Here is a 21,689-nt window from a genome sequence, read left to right as displayed (position 1 = left end):
ATACCTGCTGCTCCTCAGGAACACCAGGAAAACAGTCGAGGCTGCCAGAGCCTGTGTGACTGGGGACAACAAGTCCCATCACCTTTAGGAGAGGGGCCAGTGAGGAGTCAGTGGGGTCGGGGACTGTGTCACCGCCCAAGTGGGCCTTGCCCACCGCTCTTTCAAGACAGAAGCTTCCCACGTTTCCCAGGCACAGCAGCAACAGCCGAAAAGGCCAGAGTACAGCCAGGAAGGTTGCTCAAGCTCCCGGCCAGCTCAGCCGAGAGGCCACGATCGCCTCCTTCAGTCATGTGCCCATCCCCTTACAACACTCGTGACGCCCCCAGCCAACGCTGCAGCAGTGGGGAAAGCCATGGATGAGCCAGCCTGCGCTTTCCTCCATCGCTCAGTGTTTGTGCTCCAGCTCGCTGTCTACCACTTTGCACCCAGCCTGGTGTGATGCCCCAGTTCCCCGCAGCCTTGGTCCCCCCTGGCCGCAGGGGAGCCGCGGGAGAGGCAGAGCCAGGCTCCCAGAGAGTTAGCAGATAGAGAACGGCAAGCTGCCCATGCCGCACAGGATTAAGCAGAAGCAGATGAAGACAAGTTGTGAGCACTTGGTGAGGGAGACACGGAGAAGCAGCCACAAGCTGGGACAATTCAGGACCTGAGCCAAAAGAAAAAAGCCGGAGCTCAAAGCAGAGTCGCTGTCTGGTCTGAAATCTCACCCAGGGCAGGGTCAGAGATGCACACCCTGCAAAGGCTACGGGGGAGCTTGCAAAAGTTTCCTTTCTGGGATGGGAGAGGAGGAGAAGGGGAAGGGGCTTCCTGGCCTCCCCTTCCCCTGGGTTTCCGAGGGAGGCATCCTGAGTTGCTCACTTTTTAAAGCTGCTGGGGACTCATGACTCAACCAGATGCTCTATAAATAGGGCCAGAGCTCAACTCCCCTGACATCTCATAGGTCAGAGGACATTTTCCCCAGGGATATGGTGGAGGCAGGGAACAGCACTGGGCCACCAGGAGACTCCCTCCTCATACAAGTGGAGTCTGGCACCTACAGAAGGAGCACCAGAGCAGGGGGAGCTCAGCAGGGACCCCCAAACACACAGTGTCCCTTTCCTACAAAAGGCAGGTGGGAAGGAAACGTGCCTCATGCGCTGGGTGTTTTGGGGCCGAAAGCAGCCTTGCCCATGGGCACTGCCATCCCAGTGGCTGGTGGCCACAGTGAAGCGGTGGCCAGCCTGGCCTGAAGAGTCCCATGGCCTTAGGCTTTGTGGTCCCTTGCTGCTACTCCTCCTCCCTCAGCCCAGGACGACTATCGTGCTGCAGAAGATGAAAAGCAAACAAATAATAAAAACCCAAAGAAAGCCCAAACTTACCAGCTTCCCTCATCCAAAAGAAGCACCATGCTGGACAGGACAGGACAGACGGGGGAGCAAGCAAGCGAGCCAGGGCTATGTGATGGCAATGCAGGGGGTGGACAGGGACAGATGCAGATGGAGAGCTCTCCCGAAATGCAATCTCCCCTAGCCCAGTCCACCCACTTATTTTTGGAGGGCCAGTAGTGGAGATGTTCAAAATAGTTGAAGGCCTGACAACACGGTCATTAAACCCCTGCAGCTGCTTCCTGCCCTTGTGTGCTCCAGAGTTGTCATTATGAGCATTGTCTCATTCAAAACCGAACTTCAGCACAGTTCTCCCTCAAGCCACAGCTGCGTCCCCACTTTAATCTGGGATATCTGGCAGAGCAGGCAAAGGTCTCTCCTTTCTGTCATTCCCTAGAGCCAGGGTCTGTCTGGGGCACCCTGCCTTGCTGAAACTCCAGGGCCCAAGCCCAGTTTTATTCAGTGCCTCGTAACCAAGAGGTACTCTCAACCCAGCTGGGGAGGGGACAGATTTCCATTGCTAAATTACCACCAAGAAAAGGACGGAGTGTGAGACTTACAGCCATCCAATTCTTCTTGCATGAATTCCAGCTTGCAGTCAAGACCTAGGGTTAAGTCTAGCCTGGATTCAAGCAGTATCTCCTCAACCCACCCATGGCTGGCCAGGAGATGAGAGGAGAGGCAGGAAGAGAATTTGCTCCTGGAGTGGGTCCCCTGGCTGTGGGAACTGAGCCCATTAGCCAAGGAAACTGGGAAGCCATCCCTACCTTCTTAGTCTTACAGAGGCTGGACTGTGGTCTGGGGAATCACCTGCTCCATCCATGAGTGCACCAGCAAACAGCGGAGCGCGTCTGAGCAGTTTGGTGCCATTCACTCAGACCCTGCTCAAGGGGTCGGCAAGGGTGCCCCAGCTGAGGCTCAATGGGGCAGCTTCTGGCTCTCCACCCCCACCTCCTCCTAAAGCCAGTAAACAAGAGAGAGGACAGAGAGGAGAGACCTTTCCACAGACCATCACATGGGATCTGCTCTCCTTTCTCCAGCCAATGCACCTAGCAAAGAGTGGCAAGGACAGAGCACAGACAGTTCAACCCCTCCGTGTCACCGAGACTTGGCTGGGACCTGCTATGCCTCATGGAAAGAGAGAACTGAAAGCAGAGACCCAAGGGAGTTGTTTCTCCTATTTGTTTTCTCTTTCACCTTGAGTGGAGCCTTGTTGCAGCTGTCCATGATCAACACAGTCCTGATCATACTCCTTTCTAACTGCAAAAAAACCCCCACTAACCTCTTTCAACCTCAAGCGAGGTTTGAAAAGCAGCTGGCAGAGACCACTTCAATCCATCCATGCGAGCCAGGCCCTAAAGGTACACTGGGGAGCCCTTCCTCTTCCTCCCTCATCTGCCAGGACAGCAACGCCTAACAGTCAGCTCTTGTGGGCTGTCTCTCATGCCTACACAGCTCAGCCCTGCCTGAACTGGGGCAAGCTGCACTGCTACGAGTCATATTTCTCAGCCTGAACTAGTGCTTTGCACCATGGCAGCTACAGTTGGCAATAGATGGCCAAAAGCCTCAGGTGCAGAAGAGAAGGATTTGGGAAATACACTGTGCTGGCTTGACTAAGGGCTGCATCCTTCCCCTGCACTCTTCCCCTTCCTGCCCAGCCTATTTTTCTCCCCCAGGGGAGCAAACACTATATGCTTCTGTTCTAGAAGTACTGGTGACCCACCAGGTGTGATCAAGCACAGCCACCACCCAAGCAGATGTATTTTCCAACTAGATTTACTGTCCTTCTCCCTCACTGAGAAGTCCCTCTATTTTTTAAGACTGAAGTAGCCAGAAGCAGGAAGTTGCATCACTCGGTAAAGGTCACATTCCTTCCCCTTTTCGTCCAGATTTAGCACCAGTTTGAAGCAGCAAGACTCAAGTGAATACTAGGCAAGACAACCACAGCTTTTGGAGTGATGCAGATTAGAGCAGAAGTGGGTTTTTGGTTAAATAACCCAATCTACTGCATGCCTGTCCTCTCCTGTCTGAAGTCCTATAGCTCTTCCTGGAAAAGGCAAGTAATTCTTTCAATGGCAGCTCCAAAATAAGGGGTCCCCAAATTAAGATTAGTGGACTACTGATCACCACAACAAATAGCCTCAAGGGGGTCTGGGAGACCCACTTGCATTTTTGGGCATGTTGCTTACAGGCTGCTTCATACGGGAACCTGTTGGTGCACGGCAAAACTGGAGGGCTGACAGGGCTAAAAGCAAAGACTAAGTGTGTCTCAGCTTTGGCAACACACCTTAGGACTAACTACCCACTCATCAGCCCTAATTTTCCAAATCAGGAAACAGAAGTGGTGGTGGGATGTCCAACTTCAGGCATCCAAGATGGAAGAGGTGAGAGCCCCCATTCCCCCCCGGGGAGCGCTCATGGAAAGCGAGATGGAGGCAGAGGGGAATGGACTCATTACTCTGGTATGAGGAGGGAAGGGAGAGGAAGGTGGGGAGGGAGGTGGGACAGGCAGTCAACTGCAGCTCAGAAACAAGCCCTCCCCCAGAAAATGAGACCCAAAGGCAAAAAAAAAGACATTAGCGGATATAATCAGTGGTACCACTACTTCTAAGAAACAGAGTGTCCTTACCAAAAAGATTTGCAAGAATGTTTGTGGCCGAGGACCTAAGGTACTTGCTACAGAGATGTGAGATCAGAGGTCAGCTCAATCCTGCAACATAAAGGTGGCAAACCTGGGTCACAGCAGGTCAGCAGCATGGTCGGTGTGCGTGGAGTTGGGGAGAGGGATGGAACTGCCGAGGGAGAAGGATGCAGGACTGGGCTGAGCCGCTGCGCTCAGCTTGCCCGGGAGCTTACCTGGCAGCAGCCCTGCCCCCTTGCACCACCTGCGAGGCCTGAAATGAAAAGCTGCTGATGCCGCAGTGAAGATTTGGGGGGGAAAAAGTAAGCCAGCAACAAAGCAAGACAAAAAAAAAAAAAATTCACAAAGCTGCCTTGAAGAAACGAACAACACAAATATGGAAGAGAAGAAAATAAAGGAGCAGTAGAAAAACCACATCTGCTAATGGCCCTCAGCGTGGAAGGCTGCTGAGAGCCTCCAAGGGTCCCCAACGCCCAGGCATTGTCCGTCAGTCCTACGTGCATTGTCCTGCCCTGGGACCGCTCCAGACGGATGTGAGCAGCAATGCCTGGGAGATCCCACCTGCCCAGGAAAGTTCCACCACCCCCTGGAGCCAGTTCTACCATTCTGAGTACAAAACCCCCACCCCACTGCTGCCTGTAGGCAATATCCCCCCAGTGTCCCCAGGCCAGGGGACAGCAGGAGCGTTTGTTGCCACAGAGGAACCAGCCAAAGGCCCGACAGGACTCCTGGCCCTGAAAATCTGAGCAGCAATTGCTCAGCTGGTTTGGATGGAGCTGCTGGTGCAAAGGGTTTGAATTTGCCTGCTGCAGGTAGACTTTTGCATAGGTGCTTAGCAGGCTCCTGAAAAGCAATTCCCATTGAGCCCCATGGGTTTCACTCACATTCACTCAGTTCATTCCACGCCCCCCTTCTCCAAGTGAAAAATACAATGGCACTAACAGACCTGCTTAGTGCTTTACAGATTGGGGGCTTCAGACCCGATAAAAATATAACAAAAGGAAGAAAGAAAACATTTTTCCTGATGCCACCAATGCAGAATCAACCCAGTGCCAGAGGAAACCAGAGGTCATTTCTGTTGCTGACCCTCCAGCCCTTGCAGATCTTTGCTCCTAGCAGTGCTGTAAGGCAGGCGAAGCCCAAGATCTGAGGACAAGTGGGAGCCCAGAAGCCAGGGAGGGAAGGGAAGGCACCTCTTGTCGGGAAAGTCGTGTTTGACATGGAGGGAATGGCTGCGGGCTGCAGGCTCCGCTAGTGAAGGCAGCCTGCACGGAGCCCTGTGCACCACCTGAGTCTCCCCCAGGACCAGAGTGAGGACATGTCAGTGCCAGCCCTTGGGCAGGTCTCTGGATTTACACTGCGTACCGCAGTGCCCTGCTCACGCCACGGAGAGAAAGCCTGGCCAGCCCAGCCGCCAGCAACGTGGAGATGTTGCCCAGAGACCTCGAGGCCAGGCTTGCCAGCAGGATCATGCCTGACCCAGGGGAAAGGTGCGATCCCTCCATCCTTGCCTTCCCTGCTGTGGTCAAGTTTCCACTTAATCCATGTCAGACCTTTATACTATGCCAGTTGTGGTGGTATCCAACCATGGCATCACAGGCAAGGGGTGACAAATTCCCTGAAATCATCCTAGGATGTGCACACCACTGCGTAGATAATTGAGTCCCACAGCCTTTGGGACAGCAGCAGAGAGAACAACATATCCCAGGCTTGCCTCGAGCTGCCACTGGGAAATTGGTTCCATACAGCTTGCCCAAGAGGGAAGGGGTACGTCTGCTACGGAGCAGCCTGCCGCAGAGCCTGCTTGTAGGACAAAGCCCTTGGCGGCAGGGTTTGGTGTCTCTGGTTTAGCATGGGCTCTGGGTGCCCGTGGGCTGAAGGACTCCCTCCGCATATGGGCAGAGACTTCACACTGACAGCACAGACTGGCTTTGGACAGGGCTTTGCAGCTCGAGGTGCAAGGTTGGGTTTGATTTCCCTTGTATAGGCTGGGAAATTTTGAGCTAGAAAGCCTGTTTTCGGTAATGGGACAGGCTCTTCCTTTCTTCAGGCAGGGCTCAAGCTCAGGAGGAAACTTTAGAAAAAATTGCAAGATGGACAATTCCCTTTCTCTACCAGGGCCATGACTTGGCAAATCCCCACTCACCATCACTTACAGCTGAGGAGTCAGCCCTAGGTACGGACATTCCCAGTCTTAGCCCCATCACAGTGATCTCTAAAGCTCCACACTCACTCACTTTGCACCAGTATTTCTGAGCTACGCCCATGTCCTCAGTTTGGAGGCCATCCACAGGGTAAAGGGAGTGGAAGTAGCTAGAGATCAGGTCCTCAAGAGATGTAAATCAATGTGGTACTAATGGGATCAGGGGAACTACACCAGCTAAGCATCCAGAGAAGGAGCTTGAACAGCTCTAAGGGTTTATAGGGCCACAGTGTCTTCTCTCCTAAATCAGTGTGAGTTTATTTGTTCTCATGTCTTCCTGGGTGAGAGAGGTCTGGACCATGGTGCAATGAGATGTTGAGCCCAAGGTTACCAAGGTAGTTTGGGGACAAAGAAGTCTGAACACATCCAGCTTGCTTCAAGAGGATGCCAACCAGATGGCCTGGGGCAAGAAGAAAAAGGAAACTCAACTTACCTTTGTTCTTCCTCGAGTTCTTCTTTGGTCATCATTGACTTGTACTGGTTCCCCCTCAGCTTTCCAGGACTGTATTTAAAAGAGAATGTCTCATCTGCAGCTGGAGAGTAGGAGAGGGAGAGACAAAGAAGAGCAAGAGATTGCGTGAGCCAGAGACCTCCCGAGAGCAATGATCGACAGTAGTGGGCTTGTTCCCTTGGGCTGCTCGCTGACCCCTGCTCCCACACGCACACCCTAAACACTATGGCCACCCCAAAAGATACTTCCACAGTCGGCTCCAGTCTCCGGAAAGCCTGGGCAGCATCAGGGAAGCTGTGTGGATTGCGGTGGAGAGCCAAGGTGTTGCTGGCCAGAGGACGGCAGGAGTCCCAGCTGCAGCTAGCACTGGAAACAGCGAGGACTGCTGTGAGCAAGCAGCCCTGCTTGGAAGCAGATACAAGTAAATCCTACAGCACAGGAACCATATGCTATTGCTCTCTTTGGATTCAAAGCCTTGCAGGCCCATCTTGGCTTATCAAGACATGCTAATCCTGCCCTGATTAGCTCGCAGCATTTTCCGCTTCTCCTCTCCAGACTTGCATTCCTCCTCTCTCCCTCTCCTCATCCAGGGGCCCTTTCCCATGCTCCGGGCTCACGGATGGTGCCACAAGCAGAGCTGTCCCAGGTCACGCAGCCCAGCAGCTCTCCTGCAGCCCTTGACAAGACTTGTGAAAAAAGGAGGTGTCACACTGCAAATCCCAGAGCTGCAAACAGAGCGGAGCCAAGGCAGCCCCAGGAGCACCAACACAGCTGGGTCCAAGTCCCTCTGTCACCAGCTGACAGACCTGAAGAGGAAACTGGGCTTTCCTTCCCCAGGCCTGGGTGCTCTCCTCCCTGGCTCGCCAGCCTCAGCCCTGTGCTAATTAGAGCACCGAAGCTCACGGACTGTGAGCCAAAGCCGATCCTTTTCCAATCGGATTTTGTTTGAGCACTATTTGCTTTTAAAAACCTCTCCCTTGCTTTATCTTCCTACAGGCGGCAGAAAACAACCGGAGTGGAGGTCAAGCCAGAGAGCAGCCCAGGAAGAGTTGCTGCTTCGGCTAGTTGCCTTTATTGGTTATCTGTGGGCTGTTTATCTGTGAGCCTTTATCTCCCAAGGACTGCAAGACTCGGCTGCCTCACGTCGAGCCATCTAGCATTGCTGTTTCCACATTCACCCAGAAACATCTGCTGTTTCCACCAACCCTCAGAGCCCCGGGGATACTTCTAAGGAGTCCACAAAAAGAAGATGTTATTGTATTATCTGCATGGCCCTAAAAAATTGCACATTATGCACAAACCAAATATCCAGGATGATACCTCCCAACACCAGAAAGACCCCAAAAGTGGTGGAACTCCTCTGTCTTTTGTGGCAGGAGAGGAAGCCCTGACTTGTACATAACCCATGGGGATCCATCCCCTGTCCCCAGCCACATAGGAAGCCCCTTCCAGTCCTCGCCGCTGCTATTGCAGGCACCACATTCATGAAAGTCTCTCCTCCTTCATCTGCCCAAATGAAAAACACCCCACAGCCCCTCTCCTCCCTTCCTCACACCCAGAAGGATTCAGCATCAGCAGCTTCCCTTTATTTTCTGGTCAATACTGCCCTTAAGGATTTTCTCCCTGTGTCCAGGGTCAACTGCTTGGTTTAGCAATTTCTCCAACCCCAAGCTCACACACGCACTCAGCTGCTGCCAGAGCTCTCGCAGACCTTGGGGACCCCCACGCAAAAGGCAAGTCAGAGCCTCATTTTGTAGACGGGGAAACTTGAGATCTCAAAAACAAGCCGTGCAAGGCTGCGTGGGCTGGTATGGGACCAAGCATGCCAACTGCTGCGAGGTCACTGCCGCTAGCGTACCGAGTGTGCCTGGAGTGATGTTAATGATTGGGAATTTAACAGAAACCTCCTCCCTGCAGGTATCCATATTTCCACCCTTCTCTACGGCTCTGCATCCCCTATCTTGGGGAGCTTCCCTGGGAAGTCCTGGGGGATTACTGCTCAGTTACTGATACGCAGTGTTTCTCTAATCCCAAAACACCGTCAGGGCTCCTGGAGGAACCATGAGGCAAACCCTTTCCCTAGCATCTTCACAAGTGTCCGAACACAAGCACCCCCACGCTCTGGTCCTGCAGCCCAAACCATTCAGCTTGGCCATATCCCACTTCCCTCAGTGGGAAAACCCTCCGAACCAGCAGACAGACAAGTCTGGCCAGCTGGAAACAAGCAGTAATGCTGCAGCTTATCAGCCCTTCGGGTGGCTGTAAAAGTGAACGGAAAGAAAACTCAGCTGGCTGCTGCTTTGGGAGATATTAAGAAAGAAAAAAAAAAACAAGAGGGTGTAACATCCTGTTTCTTACCCTGATGCAGAGCAGGAGCTGTTTCGTTACTTTTGTATAGCTTGCCTGATTTCAAGGACAATTAAGATCATTTCCCTCACATGGTTTTCTGCCAAGTACATTGAGATTTGGGATGTTGCCTGTCCCAAAAAGGGCAGTTTAAATGCCACCTCACCAGAAAAGAATAAGGGAAGGGGGAGGCGAGGAGGCCACCCATCTCCCTGCCCACGTGTTGTGGTTAAAAGGAGCCAGTGTGCGGCTTTGGAAACCACTGGATGTTTTCTGAGCTCAGGAACTTTCTCTGCAGACTGAAAACAAACTTCAGGAAACACATGGAAAAGGGGAGGCCGGGTTTTCACGTGGACAGCGAAAACACTACAGAAATATGAGGTGACCTACTTACTCAGAGCCTCCATGAGTTCATATTAAAGAAAACAAGTCTTTCATCTCTCTGCCCTTGCGTTGCCAGTGCTGTGACCCTGGGCTGGCAGGGTGAAAGCAGCCCCTCGAGTGCATCTCTGCTCCGAACACACTTGCTCCAGCACGCCCTGTGCACGCAGCAAGTACCTGCCACCTCCCTGCCAGCCTTGCTGCCCGGAGCAGGGAGAAGGCTGCTGTGGTGGTTTTGGCTACCGTGGCAGCATCCTGGGCTGGTGACAGACTGCCCATGCCATCCCCGTGTGCCTGAGTGGAATCTCTGCTCGCAGGCTTGCCGGGCAGCAGCTCAGTGGCTTGAGTTGGGCCAAGACCAAGCAATGCACAAGAGAAACGGTGAAGGAAGGAGCGATGTTGCTCCCCAGCAAAGCCAGGGCACTGCCGTTATTCCCAGCTGCACACCGCTCGCCTCCTCCTCATCAGACTGAGCTTTACCCAGTCCTGTTATAAAACACTTCAGAAATGGTGTAAATAATTCAGGAGAGGAGTCAGTGGCTGTCTGCAGGATGTGCTTAAGGAGGATGCTGGGCTAGCAATGACCCATAGCCAGGGACCATCATCATTTGATCCCGAGCCACAGCCGCTTCGGGGTGATGCACAGCAGTGCTGGAGCAGCCCTGAAACAGAGCTGAACCCAAGGAGGCAGACCCTGGCAGAGCAGCGTTACTGAGCATCCATTTGGCAGGATACATCCATCATTCCTCAAACCAGGTCTCCTGCAGTCCCTCACGGTAACATCCTCAATCACCAGTGCTGCGAGGAAGCCTAACAGGGTGCAATAAGTGTCTTTTGGGAACCCCGTCTCCAAAGGTTCTTCCCCCACCTTGCAGGCACAGCACCAGCATTAAAATTTGATTCTTTGTGGCATTAGGTGTAATTCTCCCGAGCCAGGGGATTGCCACGCAGCACATTAAAAAGCGCAAGTGGGAGGTGGGACAGGGAAGGGGGAACACTCCAAGCTCTCCTGCTGCCCCAGCTGCCCACAGCCACCCCGGGCAGGGACTCCTGGGGACATCCCAGCATCTCCGGGGCTGCTCAGGAGAGCAGAGTCCCCTTCAGACACACACTCCTGCTTGGCACCATCTGTTTCATTTTCTTATGAGCACAGCAGTTGTCACCCTAATTAGTCAATTAATCATTTTCCAATCAACTAATTGGCTAATCAGTTAAACACAGCTCTGACTAAAGCCCCTGGAGATTGTCCTGGATGGGAGGATGGAGCTTTTGGGGCAGCTTCATCACAAAGCTACCCCATGACAAACAGCCCAAGGGCGTGTGGGGAAGCAAACAGGAGCTGCTGCCAGGGTAGGAATCTCCTTTGTGTTTCCTGGAGGAAGGAGACCATCCCCAAGCACTCAGGGTTTCAGCCCCTCGAACCCATCCATATCCTCCCCGCAGGGTGCTGGCTTGCTCATCACTCACCATCCTCATCCTCTGGTTCTCTCACCACCAGCTTCTCATTTTCTGAGTCCGGCTCTTCCTCCTGGAGGAGTTAAAAACAAAGCAGCCATGAGGAGAAGCTGCTGTGCTAAATAACCCGTGCTTGGCCAGGGCACCAGAGCCCGCAGGGCAGGGAGGCAGAGACCTGAGCTCCGGAGGCGAGGGCTGGGTACCCCTTCCCTGCCTCCTTCACAGAATAAGCCAAAAGGATACTCGCTAACGAGCAAGGTTCATTAGTCTGCTTTCTTTTTGCTCATCACTGGCGGGGGGGTTGGCCTTGCTTACTGCAGTCCCACCCAAAGGCTGTGAACTGCAAGTGCCTCCTCATAATCGAGGGGATATTAAGGTTTTTAAGAAGTACCTGCTAGCCCGGCGTCCCAAGGTACAGTCTTGTGCCCAAGCACCCTCCCAGGCTGGCACCCCCCACGCCCCCCACCCTGCCCAGGGATGTGCAGGGGACTGAGCCACAAGCCACGGGGACTTCTGCGTGCCCCCAGGCCAGGCTTGGGGAGACCATCCCAGCGCTAGGAAAAGGCAGGTCCCCAGCAAAAGCCACCTTGCAGCCACGGGCCAAGCGGCTGTTGGGAAGCACAGAAGCACTCGCCAGCTGGAACCAGTGGTCAAAGCCAGTGCTGGGGGGTTCCTGCTGGGACCCCTCCCAGCCTCGCCTGCCAGCGACCCCCCGAGACAGCGCTGGCTGCTGCCTGCGGACCCCCAGCCCCTTGCTCCTCCAAGACATGCCTGCCCACACGCACTGCGGTGGCACTGCTGATCTCTGGAGCACAGACAGGAGCAGCAACAGCACATTATTTTTTATAAACGCAAAGCAATTTTGGAAGTTTTGGGGGTTGCTTCCTACAAGCTACAACAAGCTTTATCAAGCCCAGATTCCTTCCCCTTGCGGTACGCACAGCAGAGAGTCATGCAAATGGCAAACAGGGAGGGAGAGCCAGCTCTGGAGATAAGACAGGGACACATGGCAATGCCCCCACGTATGTGCCTTCCTCCCACAAAGCACAGCACCCAGCACCCTGCCTGCAAACCCCCACGAGCCGAGCCCAGAGGTCAACAGCACCCCGGAGCACGCGTCCTCCTGAATCCTCCCTGGCCCCATGCATCCCATTTGAAGGGACGGGGCTGGCGTGCAAAGGGCAAAGCACACGGGAGAGAGGGGAAGGAGCATAGAGGGAGCCTGGCAAGTCGCCACACTGTTGAAGACAAGGGAAAAGTCGGGGTGAAGGAGACCCGAGGGAAATGAAGATGGTTCGAGAAGGACCCTGCACAAAGCAGAGCGCTGGCTTTGCAATGCACGGCTTTAGATAAACTGCTGGAGCGCGGTATGCAGCCCCGACCCAGAACTAGGTTAGTTTGTCATCGGTGAGGAATGCGCATTATTCACAGCCATTTGGCTTCTTCTCGCCACCCTGCTCTCGGGCTCCCCAGAAGGACACACGGCCGAGACCCCCACCCCCCGCAGCCACCGCTATTTTAGGCCATGCTTCCAAACATGGGCACTTCCCGCTGGACACCTGGGCTTCCCGGGGGGACAGCTGGGAACGGGGAAGCACCCAAAGGAGCAGCCTCGGGGAGGGTGCGGGGAGGGGATGCTGGGGGCAGTGGTTCCCCATCACATCTGTCTCTCCCTGTGAGCTGGGATTTCCCTGGGGAGACCCAACCCTCCAGGAGCTGGCACAAGAAGGGATATTTTAGCTTGTTCCCTGCCCAGGCATTAGGAACTGAGCATTTCTGAGCATTTAACAGTAGAAGCAAGCAGGAAATTTGGGTGCCAAACCTCCAAGGAAGGAAAATATCCCTGCTCCAACCCAGAGGAAGACACATTTGATGGGAGCAGAGAGGGAGCAGCTGGGGACGCCAGGCTGGCGGGCGACAGCAATGTGCCGTGGCCGTGGCTGTGCTGGGAACCCCCCACTTGTAGCAGCCAGTAGCTCTCCGCAGTACAACATTTTTCTGCCTGGATGGCTTAGAGGCAGATGCCAGCACCTCCCTTCCCCCCGCGCTGCGGCCCTGGCCTCGACATCCCCGTCTGTCCGCCTCGCCGGGGCCGCTCGCTCCCTCGCACCCACAGCCATTGCTGTGCCACCACCGGGCTGCCTTAGCATGACCCCACTCACTGACCCCCCACATGAGCCAGCCATCGCTCCCTGCACATCCGAGAAGCACATTTGCACCTGGAGCACTGTTTCTCTCTGCTTTAAACGGACCAAGCCACTAAAAGCCCACCCAAACCCCCCCAGGGGAGCACAGCCAGGAAGCTTTGCCCCCACCCCCATGGCCACTGCTACCCCAGGGATGATGTCCCATCCATTCAGGGACACCAGCACGCTTTTTGCTGTGCCACCCTCCCCAGACCAGCTCTCTGTCCCACGCACCTCTGCCTTGCTGGAAAGCGCTTCATGGCCGCATACACCCTCTGCTTGTCCCGTGTGCCCGAGGCTGGACCCAGGTGAGGCACCCAAAGGTGGTATCTGGAAAGAAGCAAAAGCTTTGAGCAAAAACGCCCCCGAGCCCTCCCGGTGCTCAACCAACCAGCCCCAGCAGCATCATCACACGCAGACGAATCTCCGAATGCAGCCGGCAGCCGGCCTTGCCCTGGTGCCCGAGCCCACACTGCCTCCGATCCATGTGCCAAGCTGTGGCATGGCTGCTGGAGTGAGGAACACCGGAGACCTTCAATGACCAGCCCCGGAGCCCGGCTTGGGAGCTCGTGAGCTGCCCTCTGCGGCAGCCCCAGCCCGTGGTCCCAGGACCCTTGCAAGGAGCCATCGGTGAGGGGGAACAGCTTGGCCAGCACCAGGCTGGGCTGCCTGGGTGTCCTGGCAGGGCTGGAGGCAGCTGCCTGGGATGCTGATGCAGCAGATCTGGGCTAGCAGGAGGGAAGAGGAGAGGAAGGGCATGGTACACGCAGTTCATTAACGCTTGCAGGGCCTGCTCTGCCAGCTGCCTTCTCCATCACTGGGTAATACCCCCTTGAAACCCTCCCATCCCGCTGCTGCGATCCCGGAGCTGGGGCTTCCCTGCCTTCTCAGCCCCACATTAGCTTTGAATGCAGAATGGCTTCAACCCCCGTGCAAAGCCCTCCTTCCCCTGCCCTCTCCCAGCCCAAACGCTTCTCAGCAGAACCTTTCCCCGCTGTGCAGGGAGGGCGGCCGTGGAGGAGGATACGTGTGGGCAGGGAGCGGGGACATCGCGTCCGTTAGCCTTGCAGCGAAATACCAGCGCCGGCCTGGGAGCAGCCTCCGGGCTGGCTTGAAAAATGGTCAGCAGGGGCAAAATCCCCACTCCGAGTCTGGCTGTGTCCGCAGCCCCTGCCAGCCTGGGCAGAGGGGAGAGCCCTCCCTACTCAGAACATCTCGACACCCCCAGGGAACTTGCCCCAGATTTCAGGGCTCCTCAGCCCTGCTGTGGCTGGTGGGTGCTGCTGTGCCAGTTCCCCTCACAGCCATGGGGCGAGAGCAGCTGAGCCAGGGGGCTGCCATGCCCCAGCCACGGGATGCTCTGCGAGAGGAGGGCAGTGTCCTGCAGCTGAAAAATGGAGGGGGAAGGTGTTGGGGCAACGCTGGAAGACTTGACAACCAAACAGGACACTACGGCACCCCGGACACTGCTCTTCTTTGTGAGGCACAGCCCAGGGGCAATACAGCGAGACTGTTTCATGTGGTGGGGAGCGAGGGAAGCATGGACCAGGGCCAGATGGCAGGAGGAGCTGCTGGAGAAGCAGGGAGCTGAGTGCTCCAGCCACCAACCTGCAAGCCAGCATCTCTCCGCGGTTGCATGCTGACCAGGAAAGCGTCCCCGCAGAAAAAAAAGGGTGACAAGAAGCACTGCAGGGCAGCTGTGCACGTCATTATCTGGGAGCATCTGGAGGAGACTTGACACAAGCCGCCCAGGCCAGCTGCTGCAGCAAACAAAGATCGCGTTGCCGCCGGCATCGGCAAGGGGACACGTTCAGCAGCAGCTGCCTGGCCCCGAGGCCACGCGGGGCGAGGAACCTGCCCCATGCTCTCTGCCTGCTCCTACTTGCGGGCGGGATGGACCCAGCCTACTCCACAGCACATCCCGTGCCCGCTTACGGCTGAATCATACCTCTGCAGAGCTTGCCAGGGGCTTGGGAAGGCCCAGCGCCTGCCACTGCAGGGTTAAAATCCAACAAGTCCTTTACCTTAAATAACAATGCAGCAATACACGTCTTGGCTTTTGGCAGCTCTTGGATTTAAAGCTGAAGCATTTGTTGGATCATCAGAAACACGCTTTTGCCCTTTAGCTTCCGCGGGCCAACAAGCGAAACGCCTGCGCGTGAAGCTGACTCCAGCAGCGGAGGCTTTGGACTAAAGCAGGAGTGAGGACAAGACTTCCAAGGACATTTTGGGCATGGGCAGCACCAACCACAGACGGCCCCAGGTCAGCCAGGGGAAGACAGCTCAGATACAGGAGCTTGGTGTTGTCCCCCCAAAATTCCCCTTTGTGGCTCTGCCACCATGCGAGCCCCTCTCCCAGCCCTACGGGAGATGGAGGCTGGGCTCCCCATCACAGCATCATCTGGTTTTCAGCTCATTTCTGGCCATTTCCTCCCCGCTTCCTCCATCCCTGGCACAAACCCCTCTGAGCAACAGGTTTCCTTTCTCAGAAGGGACATGAGGAAGCTGTGGGACTGGTGTGTTCCTCTCCCTGTCCTCAGTCATAGGGACAGCCCTGACGTCTACAGGCAGGATGGGGACAGATGAGTGCTCCCCTCTAACTCCAGAAAAAGGGACGATCCCAGGCTGCAAAGCTGGGGGAGAAAATTGTCTTGGATTAAACTCCCGGCCCCTGCGTGTTGCCATTTATGGCTGCACTTTCTGCTCCAAGCCTGATGCAAGACGTTGCAAGAGGGAAAGAAAGCGGACAGGAGACAGCCAGCCAGAAAGAGAAAAACGGGAAGGAAGAAGCCTTTAAAAAAAGAATAAATAATAATGTTGGGCAGAGTTTAGCAAAGCAAAGCAGCTGCTACGTCGGCAGCTCCCTTTCACCCCACTGCTGGGGCTCTCCATCCTCCTGCCAGCCAGAGAAGCAGCTGCTACAGAAGGAGAGCAGTTTTCCTTCCCCGGGTGAAGGTCCTGCCAGCCCTGGGGTGCCTGGCAGGGCTGTGCCTTGTACGGAGGCAGCGCCTCACAGGTCTGACCCCCCCAGAGCACAGGGAGCATCTGCTCCAACCAGTCCCCCTTGTCGCCGCTGCGGGCAAAGGATGAGCCACGGCGCGGCCAGAGCCCCACTGAAGCTCTGGGGCCATCCAGCCCTCGGTGAGGGGTCAGGCAGTACCAGGTCCGATTAGGAAAACACCGGAGCGTCCCACAGCAGGGCGAGGAGTCCTGGCTCAGCAGCACCCATACCCACAGGCAGTGTCATGCTCCAGTGCAGCACCCCAGCAGCGCACCCAGACAGCTTGTCCGGTGCTCTCCCCTTTTTGCTCGGGCCTCTGGCAAGCGAACACCACAGGCACCAGCACTGGGACATCTCTTGCTGCCACGATGTGCCAGGCGGCCTCCTTGAGCAGGGAGCAGGGGCAGGCAAAGCCTGCCCTCACCTCAAAGCCTTACCCGGCGGCTGTTCACATGGGTGGGCACTTCAGAAGGCAAAGAGTCCTCGTGGCATCTGCTCCAGCAGCGCACCAGCTCTGGGCAGGCTCCCGGGGCCGTACCCAGCCCAGAAGGGACTGAGCAGCAGCCCGACCTCCCTGACCCACCGTAGGGGACACAACGTAAAGCCCCACGCAACCGTGCCCCACGCCGTGTCCCAGCACCAGCCCTGTGCTCCAACCCCATGACTGGGATGGAGGGGAGGGCACAACACATGCACAGGCTCCCCGGGGGTGACACGCGTCCTGCCTCGCTTCCCAATTTGCAGACACTGCAAGAGATGATGCATTCGTTATCGGCACAGACCGCACCGGCTGAGAGCCAGGGCACATCCAGGCAGTTACGGGTCTGGCAGGAGAGCCCCGCATCCCGCTGGCAGGGGCCTGTGCTGCTGCCGAGGAGTAGCACCTCACTGCATCCCTCCCCACTGCGCTGCAGGACGGCAGAGCTCCTGCCCCAGCCCTGCGGCAGCGTGGAAACAGCCTGCACAGCCGTTAATTAAAGCCAGACTAATTAGACACCCTCTCCCCTCCAGCATGGGGAAGGCAGGCAGGAGCTATTGGGGGGGGGGGAGATGCTGATTTCTTAAATTTAAAGAGGGTCCCTGCTGGGAGCTGGATGGTTTGTGCTTCTGCTGCCTGGTGTGTCCAGGGGCACTGGGAGCCCTGGGAAGGCACAGATGGGTGTGGGAGGCACAGGGGAAAGGTGCCGGGAGCTTTGCAGAAGAGGCAGGTGACATTCCCTTTGGGCCTTTGCTATGCGGACGACCGCACAGCACAGCACCCTGTCCTGAACAGGCAGGTTTTGCATCCCTGGGCCAGGATGAGCTGGGCACCTCCAAGTGCAAGGCCCCCCCGCCCTTTGCTGGATCACCCCCAGAGCTGTCCCCTCTCTCCCCACTGGCACCCACTTGACCCTGCTCTGTCTGAAGCCACCAGCTGCAGTTAACCCTTGGCAAACCAGCCAGGTTGCCGTGCCCGGCCAAGAGCCTGGCACTGCCCATTCGCCCTCCCCATCTCCAGAGCACCCTGGCCAGGACAGCATCCCAGCCGTGGCTCTGGACCACCACTGAAAACCCTGCCCTGTCACTGCCATCTGCACGACAGAAATACTCATTAGAGAATTGAAGCTTTCCGACCATTTCTTGCAAGAACAAGGCTCGGCAGCCCCAGCAATGCTGCAGTTCCCACCCAACAGCTTTTCATTAGGGGATGGCTTTGACAGCGCTGCCTCATCCATTAACAAGCCGGGGATGGAGATGAGAACAGACAGCGACACACTAATTAACTTTTTTTTTAGTGATGGGAGCCAGCAGAGACAAGGGGAACCACTACCAGCAGTTAATGGAAACAAGGACTCCTGGGCTTCTTTCCCTGCTCTGCCACTGCTTCATTTTATAGCCATGGGCACAATGCTGCAACCATCCATTCCTCCCAGAGAGGAGAGAGAAGCCTCGACCCACACTGATTTTAGCAGCCGGTTGCACATCACAGGCTGCTCTGGCAGGAGGTGGGAACAAGAGGGAGGCTGAGCCACGCAGCTGCCCCAGCTCAGGGTGCTCAGCAGATACTGGTTTGCATGGGCAGGGAGAAGGGAAGGAAGGAGGCAGCGGGGTGCACAGCTCCAGCCAGCCATTAAACACGCCAAGGCTGCTCTCCCTGAGCAGGTTCATCCATCAGCATCTTGGTTGGGTGGTTAATGGCTGCAGTGAATCCAAACCAGCCTGGCGCCGTACGTGCTGAGCAAACGGGAGGGAAAAAAAAAAAAAAGGGGGAAGAAAGCTCTCCAAGTGCCAGGCACAGCCCTCTGCTTGCTGATGTACCGAGGCAACCAAGAAGCCTTGAGCCTGCAGCAGCCCCGACGCTGCCGGGAGCCCGCAGCTGAGCGGACAGTGTCTGGGAGCCTCGTCTGCTGAGTCACATCAGGGGACCGCAGCCCTCAGCCGAGCCAAGATGGGTTTGATAGGGCACGTTTCCACCAGCAACCGCCTGCAAAGCACTCGCTGTTCTGCCCAAGGCCAGTCCCATCCGTGCCTGTAACACCTGCTGGGCTTTCGCCTAAGCAGTGCCGGATGAGGAAGATGAAGCAACTTTGAGGATATTTGCACGGAACAAAACCAGGGAACCCAGGGGAGACTCTGCAGAGCTGTGGATGGTCTCCCCGACTCTGCCTGCAGGATTGGCCCCCGGATCAGCAGCCCAGGCGCTGCTTCTCACTCACACGTGCGCAGTGCCTGCTGGAAACGCACGTACTCCCTCCACTGTGCCACCCAGCACCACGGGACTGCCAGCCCCAGCCAGGCAGCCTGTGCCCAGCAGTCCTGGCAGCCACGAAATCACGCGCAGGCCAGTGCTCCCAAACACTTACTCAGCAGTGAGAAGCATCCCTCCCCCTTCCCGCTGCTCTCCATCACCACCCAGATCACAGCCACTGCCTGGTCCCCATCCTTCCCGAAGGGATGTTGCTCAGGTCCTGGGTGACTTGCCCTGCCTTGCTCCTGCAGTGTGGTAAACACTTCCCAGGAGGAAAAACTGGCCAGGACCCTACTCAGCTCTGGTGTCCCCTTTGCTTTGCTGTAAGAGGGGCTGTGGGCAGCGCAGCCGAGACCCCGGCCCCACAGAGCCCAGCCAGGCTTCCTGGAAGACACAAGACTCCCTGTGCCTTGAGTAAGGGCTGGCCTCCAGGCATGCAAAACCCTGTTACCACACCTGTGCGGGAGTGGGGATAAAGGAGCTGAGCCCATCTCTGATGGTGACAAGCATTGCAGTAGTGCCTGTTCAAAGAAATCGGGACTGAAGAGCCGCCAGAAAGGAGGAAAAACATTCCCAAGACTCAAGCTAGCGAGGCAGCAGAGGAACCCCTGAGCTCTGGCAGCACTGGATACAGCCATCTGTCCCGACAGGGTGCTGCACTTCATCAGAGAGCGCCGGGTACATCCCAGGCCCCACAGCAGCTCCGGCTGGGTGGTCAGCTCTGGTGCCGAGCTAGCCCAGCCAGGACCCAGCCAGCTAACGGGAGCCCAGGGGCTCTCCAGCTTGACAGAGATCCTGGTACTCAAAGGCACCAATAAATCACACAGCAGAGGCACAGATGTGGCTTCCAGGATGCTGGAATGAGGGAGGAGGCTGCTGGAGAGCCGTACCCATGGCCAAGGGGTGCTGGGAAGAGGAGAGGGAGAGCTCCGAGGCTCAGAAGCAACAAGGGGAGGTGAGGAAGAGCACAGGGAGGCAGACCCACGTCCCAGCCCTGAGAGCAGGTCAGGGCTCGCCCCTGGGCGTTGCAGAGCATCACGGTAAGGAGGGGAGTGCGCAACCCCCTGGGACTTGCCCAAGGCCATCCAGTGAGTCAGTGGCGATGCTTTCCAAGGCGAGGGCTGCCGGGCAGCCTGGATACAGTCGCTGAGGATTACAAATGCTGCTAATAATAGCCAGCAGGCGCCTGGGCCCCAGGCCTGCGCTCCCCAGCCGAAACACGCTGCCTGCAGATGGACAACGCATCGCTCCTGGATTTCTGAGCCACCCCATTACTCACTTCCCCCCATTGGGACAAGGGGCCGCCCCAGGAGAAAGCCACCAGCGCAGGGAGTTCAAGCAACTCGGGTTGTCACCGAGTCCCATCCGGGCCGGGCAAGAGCAGAGCAAGCTCTTTCCATGGATGCGGGGTCGCCCTTTTATTTTTAAACAAGATCCGGTGCTGCAGGAGGATTTACCAGGCATTTATAGGCATCGCTGCCCCCCCCCTCAGCCCCCCCCCCCTCAGCCCCCCCCAGTTCAGCCAGGGGTCAGACCTTGGGACCAGCGTCCCGCTGGGGTTGGGAGGGAGGGGGAAGGCAGTCCCTTCTCCTGGGGCAGGCGAGGGCAACCGGCCGGGGACAGCGTAGGGGAACCCCACGCTGGCAAGGGGACAGTTTGCTGCAACCCGCAGAAAGAGGATGCAAATGGGAAGAATAAACACACACACACACCCCAGCACCTGGATTAGCTCTTGGGAGAGGGAAAAGACTCCCAGGGGCTGGATGCGCAGACAGGAGAGGCTCACAGCGACATACATTTCTCTTCCCTTATATCTTCATTATCTTGAGTATTTTGAAGAGCATACCTTGGGAGGCGGTGGTGGAAAGGAGCCCGAAACACCCCCCCGCCGCTGCCACCCGCGGGGACAACGGGCTTGTCCCCCCCCCCGAGGGCAAACCCCGGCTTTTACCGGGACCTGCCCTGTTTTAGAGGCAAACCCGGGCTCCCGCCCCGCCACCCGCGGGCACCAGCCCCTCCCGCGGGGACGGAGGCAGCCGGGAAGGGACACTGCGGGGACACACACACACACACACACCGGCGGCGGGGACCCCCCCGCCTCCCGGGGCCGGGGGAGAGGCTCCGCAGGGAGCCGGCCTTACCTTGCTCTCCGCATCCTCCCGGTGCCCGGGCTCCCGGGGCTCGGCGGGCGGCTGCCGGGGGATGCTCTCGGCCGCCGCGGGGCTGGGCTCGGCTGCGGGGCCCGGCTCCGCCGCCGCCTCCCGCTGCTCGCCAGCCGCCTCCTTCCCCTCCTCGCCCGCCCCGACCTCCTCCACCGGCACCCGGCCCCCCTCGTCCTCCGGCCCCTCGGCCGCGGCCGGTCCCGCTCCCTCCGGCGCCGCCGCTTCGCCCCCGGGGCCGCCCTCCCGGGCCGGCTCAGCCGCTGCCGGCTCCCGGGGCCGCTCCGCCGCCCGCTCCCCCTCGCCTCCCCGCAGCCTCACGAAGACGGAGGCGAGGACGAGGGCCAGGACGGTGAAGAGCAGCGGCACGGCCAGGTACAAGTCCACGGCCACGTCCATCCTGCCCTGCTGCCGGAGCCCGCCCGACCCGACTGCGCGGCCGCGGAGGGTGCGCGGCCAGCCCGCTCGGCCTGCGGCGGGGCTGGGCAGGCTCTCAGCCGGCTTTACCCGGCGTCATCTGCCTGGGCCCTGCCCACAGCCCCGGCCCCCCCTCTTCCCGGCCTCGGCACCCCCCTCCCGCACAGAGCCGGCAGCCATAGCGCTCCCCCCCCCCCCGCCGGGGATGCACACCCGCACCCACTCACCGCCACGGGTGGGATTTGGGCAAGGGGGAGCGGGCGAGGAACGCTTGCGCTGCGAGCAGCCCACCACTGATGCGAATGTCCGGCTCGGGACAGGAGGATCTTTTTGTTAGACACTGCCCTATAGCCAAAAAGT

General features: G+C 57.4%; 1 protein-coding gene across 1 annotated transcript in view; it reads right to left on the bottom strand.

Annotated features, from left to right (window-relative positions):
• MXRA7 (matrix remodeling associated 7) overlaps nt 1-21,327 on the bottom strand; it is a 29,342-nt gene extending 8,015 nt beyond the window's left edge. The window contains exons 1-4 of the mRNA XM_059828186.1: nt 20,895-21,327; nt 13,259-13,354; nt 10,851-10,911; nt 6,639-6,738 (exon numbers count right to left, since the gene is read on the bottom strand). Of these exons, the coding sequence (XP_059684169.1) occupies nt 6,639-6,738; nt 10,851-10,911; nt 13,259-13,354; nt 20,895-21,311 (674 nt within the window). The 5' untranslated portion in view covers nt 21,312-21,327. The remainder of the gene's footprint in view (nt 1-6,638; nt 6,739-10,850; nt 10,912-13,258; nt 13,355-20,894) is intronic.
• Between the last annotated feature and the right edge of the window lie 362 nt (nt 21,328-21,689).

This window comes from Gavia stellata, chromosome 22, assembly GCF_030936135.1.
Source record: "Gavia stellata isolate bGavSte3 chromosome 22, bGavSte3.hap2, whole genome shotgun sequence".
Taxonomy (NCBI): Eukaryota; Metazoa; Chordata; class Aves; order Gaviiformes; family Gaviidae; genus Gavia; species Gavia stellata.
The sequence above is the reverse complement of the archived record's forward strand: the minus strand, read 5'-3'. Positions and strand labels throughout refer to the sequence as shown.